General features: G+C 42.3%; 1 protein-coding gene across 1 annotated transcript in view; it reads right to left on the reverse strand.

Annotated features, from left to right (window-relative positions):
• The window catches only part of LOC110964384 (TSC22 domain family protein 1-like), a 35,572-nt gene extending 19,442 nt beyond the window's left edge, over positions 1 to 16,130 (reverse strand). The window contains exon 1 of the mRNA XM_022213092.2: positions 12,660 to 16,130. Within this exon, the coding sequence (XP_022068784.1) occupies positions 12,660 to 15,361 (2,702 nt within the window). The 5' untranslated portion in view covers positions 15,362 to 16,130. The remainder of the gene's footprint in view (positions 1 to 12,659) is intronic.
• Between the last annotated feature and the right edge of the window lie 243 nt (positions 16,131 to 16,373).

Here is a 16,373-nt window from a genome sequence, read left to right on the forward strand (position 1 = left end):
CTTTTTGGTGAGAAACTGACCATTATGTGTGTAAGAAAAAAGGTAGATTTTCTATAACAGTGCATTACTTTATAGGTCTGCTACATTACTTTTTTCTCCAAGCAGGAAGGCTAGCATGCCTGAAAAGGAGCACTAAAAGCAGCAGTACTTTAACACTCACCCATGGTCACGTCTGGTCAATCTTAAAACAAACAGAGCTTGACAAATATACAGTAATAGTACTTTTAGGACTAAAACCAGCATTCAGACTATTATATGACACGCGTACTGTGCATGCAATATGATAAACCTGATGTATGTAGGCAGTCCACAGCTTGCCAACCAGCAGGGGGTAGTACAGCACTATTTACAGAGCTGGAAATGCTTTGCAGGCACACTATAGTTGACTCAAATGCTTTGGTGACAGTGCCAACAGCAGCTAAAGCAAATTTAATGGCCATGCTAGGCTTAGAGAAATAAAGTTTGAGACATGTAACCTCTAGTCTAAGGAAATCTGAAGTAAACAGATTAGCAAAATAAGTTGGAAATACATTTTTGGTTAGTCCAAGTAGAAGTGCAGCTCGAGGGTGAGATGTACTAGTAAACGTGACAGCCAAAGACTCAAAAGCTAAATAAGATTTGTCAGGCTGTGTGAACATTCAAATGCATTTTAAATACCTAAATAAATTCAATTCATGAGAAACAACGACTATGGTATGGACATTTAGGTACGGGACACGGACATGATGAGGAGCCAAGTGTCTCTGTGCTTTATTTGTGCTGACAAGAGAGGCAGCTGGCTAGACTACTGAGAGAAAAAGACTTTTTAAATAAAGGGAAAACTTAACCCCCTCCCTTCAGCAGCCTTCCTCATTCAGCCACAGAGCATAGAGAAGGGGATTAGCTCACACAAAGCAGGAGTGAATGAATATCAACCCCTATGGGAAAAGACACTCACTGGCTAGAACTCTCACATCATCACAGCCAAGCAGAGAGGCTGAAACCATCAGACTCAACTAACCTGAGCAAACTAGATAAATCAGCAACTGTTTAGTTTGAGTATTTATAGATAAGCGAGATTTCTGCACTTTACACAGAGCCACACTAGTTTCTTACTCCTGCTTCCATTCAAAGAGTTTTAAAAAGGAGTAATAGACTATGTCTCTGCTGGTAGCTGTCCTTTTGATTTTTGCTTGAAGTTAACTAAATGTTTTTACAAGATTTAGCATTTCAGGGGACCAGTTCTTCAGCTGAGACATCAGTCAATCGGTAGACTTAACTGGCACATATAACAATAACCAGTTAATCATTTCAGTCTTTTTTAAGCAAACAATGTCAAATATGCAATTCTTTAAGCCTCTTAAATGCTAATATTGGCTTCTTTTGCCAGTAAACTTCGCTTTGTTTTGTCTGAACAAAAGTCCAAATTCCACACAATTAATTCATCAACACATTTTCAGACTCACAAATAATGAAAGCAATAGTCCTAGCTGATTCTTCTCCCTTTCATATGTGGTAAGAACATCAATAGCATGGAGGACATAACAATTAACTGATTTCCAATAAAAACCGAAACTTGGAAAAAAATGCAATTAGCAAATTGTAAAGGATGCAATTCAGGGTATATGGAGGGAGGCTATTAAAGCTTATCTAATTCAAGCAGATCGAAACTTTCAGTAATTATTTGGATCAATGCATACTAAATGGCGTGCACGATGCGGTTCAACTGACATAAGCTCAGTTTCAGCATCTAATAGCCACACCTCACACATTTTTTAGAGCATCCAAGCCAAGGTTTGAACTGTTGTGGTAATAGTTTTTCAAATTCATGCTGTCCTTGTATGACACCTATGATCTGTGCGGCATATGTTAATCCATCATGTTTAAAATCTATTACACATCAAGCATTAAAATGAAGTTTAAAACGAAAAATAATACAAATTAGATTTCAAGTCAAATTGTTTAGGCCTAGGAGTATGTCAACCACGAAGCTTAAAAATCAGTGATCATTTGGTAACAAGCAAGACTCTACCATTAGTGATTATGTTTATATCCTAAGATGATCTCTGCAGCTCAAATTCCTGTCAGGCTGAGAGAGCAGTCGTGTAATGAACCACACAAAGAAACAAATAGTATGAAACACATGGAGGACAAAATACAGAAATCCTAATGCTGATAGCAAAGTCATCTACTGTATTCTCTCTCTACTTTTGAGTGTGTGTGTGTGTGTGAGTGAGTGTAAAATTCCTGGAGCTGACTGGACAGTGTTCTGGCCACAGGAATGCTGGCCATGATTCAGCACATTGCCTGCATGTTTAGGGGGACGACATTGGCAGCCCACTAAAAATAAAAATGCATGACTGAAGATGAAACCTCAATCAACACCATTTCATAGTGTTATATATTACACATGCATTACACACATCATGTCGCTTGTCGATAGCAGGAGCTTTCAGTGACTGCAGAATAATTAATCCTCCCTTATCCTTCTCTATCATTTGGTTCAATAAGGTGACTTCTACAACACATATTGAGAGCTCTGAATGTCAATACAGTAACTTCAGTCTTCCCCTTACACATATAGACTACCTAAACCCCATATAACACTTGTTCCTCAAGGATATTTGAACATTCAGTCTCACTGTGCTTGTTTTAAAGAGTGGATCAGCTACAAACTAATTGACCCCCTGTCAAAGAAGTCATCAGTGTCGACATATTTTTTTTGTCAAAACAGAAAGCATAAAGGCAAGCATAAACTTTGCAAAGTGGTTATCATATAAACATTTCTGGCATGCCATCTAAAACTTAGCATTAAGTTGTCTGCGTTGGGTTGTTCTGCTTTGATGGGGATACATCCAACAATGACTTCAGCTGGGGATGGTATCAGGGCCAGTAAAGGCAATTTTTATCTAAGCTGTATCAGCACAAACCTAAGCCGTATATTTAGTATACAGCAGCTGTAACATAGGTATCATACATTTCAATAACTTTCCATTACCAATTAATAGCTGAATGACTTTATCATAAACTGAGAACACTGGGCACGTGTCCCATGCTGATGTCACCATTTTAAGCTGTGGTCTCATAATATAGTCACGAAGACGGGCTCGACAGAAGAACAGAGTTAGTCTCCTATTGCCTGAGCATATGCACTAGCAGGAGGTCAATAATGGCCACAGAAGCATTTTTTAGGTGCCCCATGGCGAGCGATACCCCCCGATGCTTTCTGCTTGCCAGCATGGAACTGCTGGCCTCCTCTGGTTGCTACAGCATTCTATAGGAAAATGGTATCAGGTATTATTTATTTATAATTCATTTCGGCTCTAAGGTCAGCAAATACAGGACATTCAGTCCACTGTGGCTGATTAAGTTAAGAGATAATTAGAGATACAAATAACATTGAGATACGTAGAACAGTAGGGACAATTTCAGACAACTAAGATTTCCCTCAGCTGACTACAGCCTGACTATATTTCTTCTAGGAGGTCTTTGTTCCCATGAGCCAGGACACAGAGGATTTCTGTGTGTCAGTGCTATCCTGAACTAATTAGGAAGTACAATCAGCACAATGGCCTGTCACAAAAATATGGATTGTCTTTTTCATGTGTTAACAAAGAGAGGGAAACATGGAACCTCTTATGAACCCAGCAGGATAGGCCATTTTCAGTGTGATGAAATGAAAGAGCTAATGGGTCATACGCACAATACCAAAACAGACATTACAATACTCGCAAATAAACATCCTCAGTGAAATCATAAATTCAAAAGAATGAGGCAGCAATGCAACTGCTTCTGCCTAAAATTTCCAGGTACAAGAAGAAACACAATAACAACAGCAAGAGCTGTTATTCATCAAGGTTAGACTATCATAGCAATATGTGTGTGTTTGTGCGTATGAGTTCGCTCAGGTTGGGAGGGCAATATTCTCATAGATGAAAGGCACCCTAAAAACACAATCCATTATCATCCATTACAGACCATTAGTTTCCCCACCACACTCTTAAGTGAAACAATCCTGTTTATTGATGGAAAAATAAACCATCAGCAAGAAGGGGGCAGAGACAAACAAAATCAATGACGCATCTGCACACAGCGCACAAATAAGCAGCAGACAAAAGCCTGGTGCGATTTACAGAGATGTGATACAGAGTACAGCTGTATTAACCTGTCCAACCAACACCCCAAAATACACATCTCCTTGTTCAGTTTCCTTCCACCATTCATGCTTTCACCACTCGGCTTAAAAAGACGGTAAATATTCAGTAGCGCATAGTGAGACCTCCCTCCCTCCCTCCCTCTCTCTCCCCCCTTCTCTCATTCACAGCATGTTGCTGCTCTGCTGTGTTCTGGTGCTCTCTGGCTCGGTCTCTGTGGTAGGAATGGGGGAGGTGTCAGCAGCAGAACAACAACAATTCCTGTTTACTTTTAGTCAAACACTTTAGTGATGGGCAAACTAGAGCTCTATTTAAAAGGCCATGGCTGAACATGACAACAATATTTGGAACGTTCGCTATGAAGGCATTTACTGATACAAAAAAATAACTTGTGTTTGATGCCATGTAGACAATGTGAAGATGTACAATAAAAGGAATTCTTACAGCATGACCTCGTGTGTGTTCTCATGGCTTGAAAAAGCACACCTGTCCAGTTCTGGACAAGTTTTGGACAAGTCTGTGGTTGCTTGGACCACACCAATTTGGCAACAAACATCTGGGCAGTATTTTTAAAAAGAACAACTCAAATTTGTATGGCTTTTTAAAATAGTTTTTACCAGATTGCTCCAGTCAGGGCAACACTTTAGACTCATCAATCTCGGTTCAGGTCCATTTTGTTTTGGACTGATCAGTCCCTGAGATTCTGTCTTTAACGTACTGTTTGGTCTACACCAATATTCAATCATAACATCTGGTATTTACGATTTTTGTGATTATTACTCCACCAAGGAACGTGGAAGACTTATGAAATGATCAGCGTGCATTTGTCATTCTGTGAATCTGTACGTCTGTGTGCAGCATTACTCAAAAATGAATGGATTTGGATGAAATTTTCAGGGAAGGTCAGGAATGACACAAGGACCACCTCATTAGATTTGTCAGTGATGCAGCTTATAGTCTGGATCCACGGATTTGTTATAGATTTCTGTATCATTGCGATATAGCGGCACGGCATCACTGTAACTATGACAACAAGCTGTGTCAGCTGCCTCCATCAATTCATGTGGCCTGCTACACATTTTGGTCACGCAATTCTTTATCTGTAGATAGCGTATGCATACATAACACACGTCTGTGCTCACAGCAAGGTACTTATTTATTTAGTTTGTGGGTAGATCTATAATAAAATGGTCAGATTCTATGTTACCTTGATTTCTGAATACACACATTGAGGAATGAACAGCCTTAGTGGAGTACTGTGCTCTCTGAGTGCTTTTCTTTTTGGTATTATGTTTTTTAGGGTTAAGAGTCAGACTCCAATAACAAATGTTCTCTTAAAATGTGCCACTGTCTCATTCAGCCACCTCTCTCTATCAGTAGTTCCCACTCTCAGGTCTCAGTGTCCCACAACATTATCTGTTACATGTCACAAGTAACACTCGGTCAGTACTGAAGGGTAAATGTGAAAATGTGATCTTTTAATTAAACATACAGTAGGTAAAACACAAATAAACAAATTTTCAAATGGAGTGATATGCTGGAGTTTGTCACTGTAAATTTTCATGAAGTTTTTTTGGCAAATTATTTGAAAACATCACTCTTCTTTACTAAAAGTCAGTATAAATATCAGAATTTACAAAAACTAATTGGTTGACCTTTAGTCTATAAAAAAAAAATCCAAAACCTGCGAAAAATGCGCTTCAAAATGTTCCACATTGTAACATGACATTATCAGACATCTGTTTTGTTTCTGCCTTATCCTAACATCTCACAAAAATGTTAAGATAATAAAAATCAGGGTGACTCCATGTCTGAGTCATCAGGGCACATACCACACAGGTGCAAATGCTCTGTACAAACAGCCCCAGGTCTGAATCTTGGCTGACCACACCATTTCCTGCATGTCATTCACCTACTTTCTAACCCACATCTCTTTCCATTGTCTCTTTGAAAATAAAAGTCAACTGTCAAAAAGCAAAAGCTATTTAGTATACAAGCATTAACAAGTTAAGTTTAACATCAACAAAAGATGTGAGCCACCTCTGCAGAAATAAACCTAGTATTTAAAGATAGCAGTGGAGTGGAGAAAAGGAAGGGGTCAAGTGTGATGTTAGCAGCTCAAAAGCAAACAATAATCATCTGTGTCTTCAATCATACTAGTTTTAAGCAAAGGCACTTAAGCATTTATAGCTATTTTTCTCAGTTTAATGCCTCTATTATAACTAGTGGAAAAAGGGTTAGGATAAAGACAATACTGCATTTTGAAATATATAACAAAAACATCTATGCTGGAACATGATACCTCTGCAACTATGGAGAAAAAGCCAAGATGGGTTTGAATTTTAGAAAGACAGTACTGCCTATGAATGCATACAGCTGTGGGTATGGTCAGTAAAGAAAATTTGACCTGAAAAGACAAACAAATGTCTCGAATATCTCCTTTAGCTAAAACTCAGTGGAGAACAGATTGGCACATCAGGACATCACGTCTGTCATAGACTATGGTAGAAACTTTCCCAAGTCAATACTCGTACAAAACTACCAACAGAACAAACAGCGATGAAGGAAATGGGAAAGTAACACAATGGGAGGATTTATCAGAAATGGAACAGTGAGTGACTCTGCTCAGTCTGGTTCCATCTGGTCCAGTCTGCTGTGTCCTCAGAGGTCTAAACCAGCTCCAGTAGACCTGACTAAGTTGGTTTGGGTCAGCTTGGGTCACTTCCGCTGTGTGTTGTGAATTTTGGGGATCTCGTTGATCTCCACACAATGAGCAACAGGCCCAGCACACACCGGCTCCCTGCACTGCCAGGGGGAAGATTACATTCAAAACAGCCAGCAGCAGAGATAGCCATCGTGCTGCCAGCCAGTCCACATTCCCCTGAGCTTTCACACATTGAAACACACACACAGAGAGATACACACTTGGGCTATGTTCAGACCAACAATAGCTCAGCACTACAAAGAGAAACAAAAAAACCCTCTTCATTCATTTCAATGAGACCAAAGTGTTGGCACAACAGTGACTTCTGCAAAAAGATGGAGGGCTTTTTGTGCAAAAAAAAATAAATTGTAACAGCTTCAACTTTTCCCCACAGTGCAACGCAGCATCACTGGTACTGTGATGGCCAGGCAAATAAGGGCAAATGTACATTCATGAATGGCAAAAGAAGACACCTCTAAACAACATAGCACCACGTTTTTTTCTAGTTTGTTGTTAAATGGGCTGTTTTCAGGCAGAACAACCATTAACACTTTTAATACAGAAAACACTACCACTGCTAATATGTGAAACTAAAAGAATCTGTCTGCCTGGAAAACACAGTACACACAAAAAGTGAGAATGAAAAACAGATCTGTTTGAATCAGAATCAACAGTCAGTATTTAACAGTAAGACCCATCACAAATTCAATCACGGATCAATGTTGAGGTGGAAAACATCAAAGTGCATCTCTTCATTAAAAGCTAAAAGAACTGTCCATCAGCAGTTACTTCATATTATATATTAAACACAATTAATTGAATATTGAGCTTGATCACACTTTTGGCTTCCAACAATTAAACTAGCATGGCCAACTACAATACTGACATTTAAACTGTGGGTTCTGCTGATAGAACACATGCTGGTTAGCAAATGAAGTGCTTCCTAAACTCACAGCCAGCCAGCAGGCACTGAGATGGTTTGGCTTCACTTTGGGGAGTCGTCATGCTGATGTGCAAGCATCCCTACAGTGGCGGTCTGTGCAAAAAAAATTCTTGATGTTGAGGCTGCAGTCCGGAGGAGAAGAATGATATACTACACAGAGCAGAAAACAGTAAAACCATACGTCTGGAGCAGAAGATGAACAGCTACTCCTTCAAACTGGATCATCACCTGCTGTTTTTAAGTATTGTGGATCAAAGGAAAGGGATGCTAAACAAGTACGAATCATATGCAAAGAGTGCATGAGACGTGTCTGTGATGCAAAGCAACACAACTAAATTCTTCAGCCTGCTTAAAAACACCACAAACTGCAGTACGATGAATACATGGTGGCCAAAACCAACACCCGAATCAACATTTCTTCACCGAATGCCGTTCTTTTTTGATCATCAACTCAGACATCCATAACTATATCGCAATAATGCATCACATTATCACACATCATTTAAGTGAAAGCAGTTTGGGTTTTTTTGTAAAACCTTTTGGCACATTTTTGTTTAAATATTGTTTCCCAGAGATGCACTGTGAATAAGGAGAGGATGTATTTAATATAAAAATATGTACATCAGAAGTGACAGCAGAGCTGCTTATTTCAATGGAAAACTGCAATGACAACGTGGGTTCCTAAAATCTGTGAATAGGCCAGATAAATAATTCCAATTTCACCATTGATCAAAGCAATCATGATTATCATTTTGTCCATAACTGTACATGTCAAATGTTCATCCTCACTCTGAGAGCAAGGTGATGAATAAAGCAGATGTTGCTATATTCTAGCACTACAAACACAACAAGAAGCTAAACATCACAGCAAAACACAGCCTCTGAAATAACTTCACAGCCTGATCTCACCACAGCATGTTACCAAACCTAGATAATATAATATTAATGAAACCAAACTACGCTAGCTAGCTAATTCTGCTAATCAGGCTACATTTCCCTCTTGCCTCAGGACCGTCTCCAAGGTGTGAAACAGGAACTAAATGCAAACAAGCGTGCACAGTCTTACTGCACAAAACCACATTCTCACATGCAGCAGATGCTCACATGCATGTGGTAACCTCCGTACAATTTCATCAGACTACCTGCTCCCACAGTTACATTTTGCTCATGCTATTTAGCTATTGGCACTTCATTCTAAATCACCATCAAAGGTCGATAAACCACAGCAGCCAGTCAACACACACATATACAGACTACCCACACATCTTGAGCACATCCCACTAATGACTTGTCAGCAGATTGAGCAAATGCACAGCTGACATAATCCTTCATTCAGACTCTCTCTCACACGCACACACACACAGAGAGAAGCACACACTGACATGCAAAAGGTCCTGGTGTTATATGGCTGTGCCTTACGAGGCCATTTATCAGGCAGGGTCGTCCCACACATCAAAACCTGAAAATACTGCATGTTGACAGCAGCCACATTGACCACATGACCCTACAATATGCTTGTAAATACATTCCTACTAAAGAACGCACAAAGATAAGAGACTTGTCTGCCATCAGTGCACAAAGAGGTACGTCCCATGTCTTAGCAATGCTTCCATTAAAGTGACTTTAAAAGGTGCAGTCACTTGTACTTTATTGCCTCTTTGCTCAGAGTGACCATCTTGTTCAGCAGGGAATGTAAAGCAATCAATACCAGCCATTCCCATGTTACCACAATTAAAACAGGCACACCAACTCAATAACAATGATTACAAACTTTAGTGCTATCATATTGTAATGATATGAAGACAGAGCTGATTATCATGTTAGCAAAAAAGGTTCAGAATAGTGTGAACTGTAAATTAAAATGAACAAACTTGTTAGACAATATTGGATTTTTATACATATCTGCTATATTGATACTCAACTTATCTGAACTGATTGCTGATACCAACCTATGCACATCCATTCACTAATTGCAGAGAACATCAGGTCACTCCTGCAGTGGAATTAACATATTTACATGCCTACTGTTGACATGAAAACTTAAAACGTGCAATGGTTTAAATATCTGGGGAAACTATCTCATTTGCAATTTCCTTTTCAATTTAACTTTAAGCCAAGCTTTAGTTCAATATTCCATACATAATACATTTAAAGCATGTGATGGGGGCCTTATCGTATTATCTTACCATTAAAAGCATCACTGTCATACAAGGAGGACGGCATGAATTTGTAAAATCACAGACATAGCAGTTTAAACATTATGGAAAATATGCTACATCCCATATATCCAAAATTGCAGCCTTTATGATTTGCCAACTGAATTGTTTCAAACCATGATTTGGATTTTAAGTCAACTGATTGCGCAGTCGTAAAACATGCCATGATATATCCAAGTGACCTTCTCCAACAAAACAAAACTTTCAGCCCGACAGGCAATATCTGTCAGCGTTCATTTTAGACAGGCACCAATATTTCATGAAAGCCTTTATCAGCTAAAATCCATGACGATGACAATATCACCCTCAATCCCTGGTTGCATATACAGACATGCGGTGATTACATTTCACTAAATCAGCAGTGAGTAGCAGCCATATCAAGTTTTCTAAACTGATAGATATAGCCTGTCCTTGTGCGTTTGGTAAGAATGCTTCAATGTTCCAGGAACTCTAAACTACACAATGTGTACTACATTGCTTCGCTAAGTTCCTAGTAAATCAAAATGACCATCAGCACAGCTCTGAAAGCTCTAGGAAACCCCACAAAAGTTAAAACAAAACACACAAAAACTAAGTTGGTCTGAAATGGATTCTTCCATTGTGACAGGACTGAATATAAACTTTGCCTCCTGCCACAAACTCTTTTATAGACAATATTCATTCATCTGTGCCTGTAGGTCTAATAGTATAATCTAGTATTTCCATTTAGTATCAGCTTTATATTCTCAGATATACCGTCATGAATCAGAACAGAGTGTGGAATGAATCAGCCGACAGGAAAAGCCTATCTATATGCTAGAACACCAGACAAGTGACATTTCCCCTGCATTTCAATCTGTTGTGACAGTCCTGATTTAAGAGTAACACTTATCAGTGAAGCGCTGTCACTGAAAAGTAGCCTGACCTCCGACGGCTAATCAGCTGTCAAAAAGCTCTTTAGATGCCGACTATTTATGTTGAGCACAAATTTGTCTGGAACAGTAACTGACTCAATTAGATTTTATTTCTATTTTAATCTGATTGCATAATTTTCACGAGTCATTTTGCAGAACTTCAAATAATATATGCACAGTATGACCCTGCAGATAAGTTTGCTGTTTTAATGTGCAGCTGTTTACTCCCACCACATTATCAACAGTGTGGTTTTGTCTGTACGTGTTCAAATTTTGTTTCAACTTGGATGTGGGGGTAATTCAATTGGGACGTGCCTGCTCTGTGATCTTCATAAGTGTGCATGGGTGATTGTTTGTGTATCAGCTAATGTGACCATGCCATAATTTGAGCCTGGATTATGTTTGTCAATAGAGATTCACTGGTTAAAGAAACCAGAGACATAAGTAAAGAAACACAGCCTTCAGTGGGCTCTGTCATCTACCACTACTACTTTGACAGCAGGTAAACTAGACAATATGGAACCATGAACCATAATTCAAAGAGACAATCTTCTCTTTTGTAGCAAGGGCTTAGGTTAGGCTTGAATACTGCTGATCATCAAAGACAATAATCCACCTGATCCCACATAGATTTTACATTCCTCAGAGTTAAACGTCATGTGATAACAGTAGCCATTCCTCAGTATCCACCAAACTGACCCACAGACAGACTGAAACAAAACTGCCGAGATCACATTCATGTCACCTTCTACATTCACAGTAATCAGCTTTGCTTACTTGCTTTTAACTTGAGTATGCTAAGAATCCTAAAAGACTAAGGTAATGTTAAAATGTTCAAAAGTCAGGAAAAAAGGCTTAGGATTGTTAAGAGTGAATGAAATGGGAGTAATTTCCTGCTGCTGCAAGGTGATTAAAATTCCTGTCTAACCTCAAAATGAGTTCTTAAAACTTGTTGGGAGGACATTCCAACGGATTTTCACTCGGCTAAGGCCAGAGAGAGAGCTCTTACCGAAATCAATAAGCTTTTAGTGAGAAAAAAGGAGTTATGCACTTTTCTTTCAAGTCAACAAGTAGCCTGTAACTCTCTCTCATGAGTTCATCCAAAGGTAAAAAGAGCATTTTTGATTACATTGGTTTGAAAGATTATAACAAAAAAAAATAAAAAATTAACACTAGCTGGAATGTTAGGGTTCATCTATACAATGAGATCGTTTAGTTCATTTTTGTCACATTTGCAGCTAATGTCTCATTCGATCACTAATTAAATAATCACGCAACTGCTGCTGTGATGCCTGTTTTTAGCGACACATTTGCTGAAGGAGTGTTTACTGTGAACCGTGCACCCAGCAGAAATTGTGCCATGTAAGGGAGACTGCAAGCAAGCAGGCAGGAAAAGTAAAAACGTTGAATCACTGCAGCCACTTGATAAAGACAAGAGACGTCACATGCAGCGGAGCCCTGCGCTGTGTCCCACTGACAGAAGACCGACAGAATGTAGCAGCTTGGCCACCGCTGGCTGGTTATCTGGGATAACAATAACACTTTTTTCCCTCACAGCTGCCGCAGCAACCACAGATATCGTTCAGCTTCAAAAAGACTGAGAATGCAGAATAAGGCTACAAACACCCTTTTAATAGAAAGTGCCTCAACACAATCTACTTACATTTCAGACTACTGATAAATTTTTATCACATGCGATTTTGTCAAAACTCAGACAATGAAATAAATATGAAAAAACAGAAAAAGAAGTGAGGAAATTAACTGTCTTACCCATCCTCCTCTCCTTCAACAGTCTTGAGACCAGCTGGGGCAGTTAAGGCACTGGTGGCGGCAGCGTTGCCCTCAGTTTCCTGACCCTGGCCGGTGTGGGATCCAGATCCAGCCTCCCCCCCAGAGAGCTTGGGCAGCCCCAACAAAGCTGACTGATGCTGGAGGAGCAGTCGCTGGGCATCCTGCAGCTGTGTGGTGGTGAAGGTGGGCAGACTGGCATAGAGGGCACTGGCCTGGGCAGCGTGAGCCAGGGCCTGAGCACTGCTGTGGTCCTGGGTCAAGCTGACAGAGGATGGCTGACTATGGGGAACACCCTGTGGGGGCATCCGACCACTATTACCAGTGTTTTGGGCTTGGGTCTGGGTCTGGTGATCACTCTGAGGGTTGGGAGGAGGCACACTTGAAGCTGACGCTTGGCTCTGGTGGACTGTAGAGGGAAGCTGGCTGCTCAGGCCTGCGTTTTGGATTTGTGTTGGGAGTGACTGTGGCTTCTGCTGCTGGCAATCCAGATGGCTTGGGTGGCTCTGCAGCTGCTGGCCAAGACCTGCTACACCGACATGAGAGGGGATACTGGAGGGGGTGGCCTGATGAGAGGGGGGCTGTGTGTGAAGCAGGCCCTGTGGCTGCTGAGGACCTGCCATCATCTGGCAAGTTCCATTAGCTGGCCCAGAGGGTGCTGATCCAGTTTGGGTGGACAGAGGCTGAGAAGCAGCAGCCTGGGGAATGCCTTGCTGCTGCTGGGTGTACTCAGATGGCCTAATCGGCAATGTGGGTGCTTGAGCGGTCGCAGCTGATTGCTGTGGCAGGCTGGTGTAGCCTAACTTCTGCTGCTGAACACCCATTATGCTCTGTGAGGAGCCCGGGGGTTGATTAGCAACTGCCTGGGCATAGGTGAGCTGCTGCTGGGGCACAGCAGGTGTAGGGAGTCCAATCGTGGTCTGGTGGCCTGGCATGGATGCAGGCTGATGAATGTTTGTGGGAGCTGAGGGAGCCACAGTAGTCTTCACATGTGGATGGGTGATGTCTTGGGTGTGGATGTGCGGTTGGGTTTGAGAGACTCCCATGCTTAAGCCACTGGGGAGGATTCCTTGAAAGCCCTGAGGAGGGGAGGTGTAATCCTGGGCATGCTGGGATCCTGCGGGCCCACCAGCCTCTCCACCGCACACACTCTCAATGTAATGGCTCAATGTACTCATAGTACTACTAACAGAACTACCACTTGTGCTTTCTCTCTCAGAGGCCCCAGCAAAGCTCTCAGAGACAAACTGACGAATGCTGAGAGACCCAGTATCAGATGTAGAAGAAGAAGGAGCAGGGGCAGGCATATCCTTGTCATAAAATTCAGTGCATGTCCATCTGCCCTTTTTGAAGGGCTCAGAGCTAGAGTCCAGCTTCACCACCCTAAAGCGAGAGCTGGTGGTAGTCACTGCAGGGGCTGGAGCTGGGGCAGGCATAGCAGGAGCAGATGATACAGGAGCTGTGGCCACAGCTGTAACAGGAGCACTCACAGGCTGCAGCACAGCTGATCCAACTCGTCCCTGGATCCCACCGGGAACTCCCATGCCTCCAGAGGCACTGACAGCAGCAGCAGTAGTCGTAGTAGCCATGGTGATGTTAGAGTTGATGTTTTGGTGTTGCTGGATCATGCTGACGTTAGTGGTGGTTGGAACAGCAGCACCTCCACTTCCCCCACTGCTGCTTATCACATTGAGAGGAAAGCCACCTCTGCTACTGCTAGCACTTGTGTTGATCCCCCCTCTCACAGGCACATTGGCAGAACTCAACATATTCACATTACTAACACTGCTGGTCTGGGGATTAACTATGCTAACTGTAGTGCCTGTAGCAGAGTTGTGCATTCCAGGGATAGATCCTGGGGCCGCAATCCCCACAGGCTGAGTAACAATACTTTGAGGGGCAGCCTGGGAAACATTCTCTTGAGGGCCCCCAACATTAGAAGGCATTTTCTGGGTGACACAAGGTAAAGCTCCTGAAGTCAGAGCAGATGGGTTGCTCCCAGGCCCAGAGGAGATGGGGTAGACCTGGGCATGGTTAGGATGATGGGGATGTTGATGGTGATGGTGTACAGTCCCGTTCACCATGGCCCCACCATGCTGTTGCGCCTGGTTCATGGTATGGGGGTGCGAAGGCTGGTTGGGGGAGACAGCTCCAGGGGTCTCTGCCTCATGGAAATTATTCAGTGTCTCCTCTGAAGAGCTCCTCTCTGCTCCGACTACGTCATTAGCTCGGGAGAGGGACACATCCAGGATTTCGGAAGATGACAGATCCTCCGTGTGGGACTCATCCAAGTCATCATAGCTTTCTGTGTCCTCTGCAATACTGTTATTGGTACTAACAGATATCTGTGCAGGAGTCACACTTGTGATCTGGAAACCACTCTTCTTTTTCATCTGAGCTCCGGTGGACTGTGTGGGCTGGGGCTGGGATAGCAGATTCAGGCTGTGGGGAGGAGGATGATGGGGACCCGGGGAGGATGAACCAGCAGGAGGTTGGCACTGAATCAACAGGGAGGGTTGATAATCATCGGTCGTAACGTGGCTATTATTGACCACCGGGTTTGCCGGTGTTGACAGCGCGGAGCCGCTCCCGCTGCCTGTGTTGCTGCCCCTTCTGTGAAAGACAGCCGGATGCGCCATCTTTCTAACACTGCCAGAGTCTCCTGCAGGGTCCGGATGATGCATTTCGAGAAAATCCGGGCGGTAGTTGGTCTCTGACAGTATGCAATAAGGTTGCAGTTCGTTAACGGCGCCGTCTTGACAAAACTACGGTCAACAGACAACACGATCAAAAAAAATACTTCACCCAAGCGTCAGGCGGCTGTTTTTAAATATCAGGCAAAGTTGTGCCAATATTCACAGCCTCTCATTCACGATTCAATGTTATCTTGTGACAGTTAGCGAGGCAAAAGAAGCTAGTGGCCGCTTGCTCAGGAGCTAGCGAGCTAACGTCAGCTGATGGCAGTTGTACTTCGCCGGTTAACAACCACTGCTATCCGTCTGCGCCTTTGCTAAACATGAGCTAACATTCTGGGTGATTTCTAATAAGATGCTCTTCTGCAATGAATCCACGTAAAGGAGAAAAAAAGCTGCAGAGTAAGTTAGCGTTATATGAAATGCTAGCCTGACAGAGGGGTAACGTCAGCTAGCTAGCTGCCAGTCTCCATCACCGGCTAGCTAAACACAGACTACAGTGATATTGCTGAATTTTCTCAAAGGAAGGAAAATCAAAACAAGCGACCTTTCATCCGGTGCACAGTGATGTAAAAACGAATACGTTCACTTAATAGCGGCGCACAAAGGTTAAATCCATTCCACTGAATCCTCGTGTTGGTCTTGGTTTTGCTGTATCACTGGTCCTCCCCAGCGGTAGCGTCGTTCAGTATGTAGCCTCCCGCACCGCTGCTGTGGCTCTGTGCTGTGACGGGACTGGAGGGGAGGGGTGCTCAGTAATATGGCGACCGCGCATGGTCTCTGCTGCCAGACATAAAGCAGTCTGGGAGAGGCGGCGACGAGCCCGACACGAACACCTACGAAATGTGCCGGAAAGTACCGAGCAGAGGGTGCTTCCTCAAACACGGCTCCAGAGACATCCCCATAGACTGCTTCTTTTCTATTCTGTTTAAATAAGGATACTTACATATTATCTTTAAAAAAAACAATAATTTATAAATGATATTTTACAAAACGTGGTGCA

This window comes from Acanthochromis polyacanthus, chromosome 14 (genome assembly GCF_021347895.1).
Source record: "Acanthochromis polyacanthus isolate Apoly-LR-REF ecotype Palm Island chromosome 14, KAUST_Apoly_ChrSc, whole genome shotgun sequence".
In the NCBI taxonomy this organism is placed as follows: domain Eukaryota; kingdom Metazoa; phylum Chordata; class Actinopteri; family Pomacentridae; genus Acanthochromis; species Acanthochromis polyacanthus.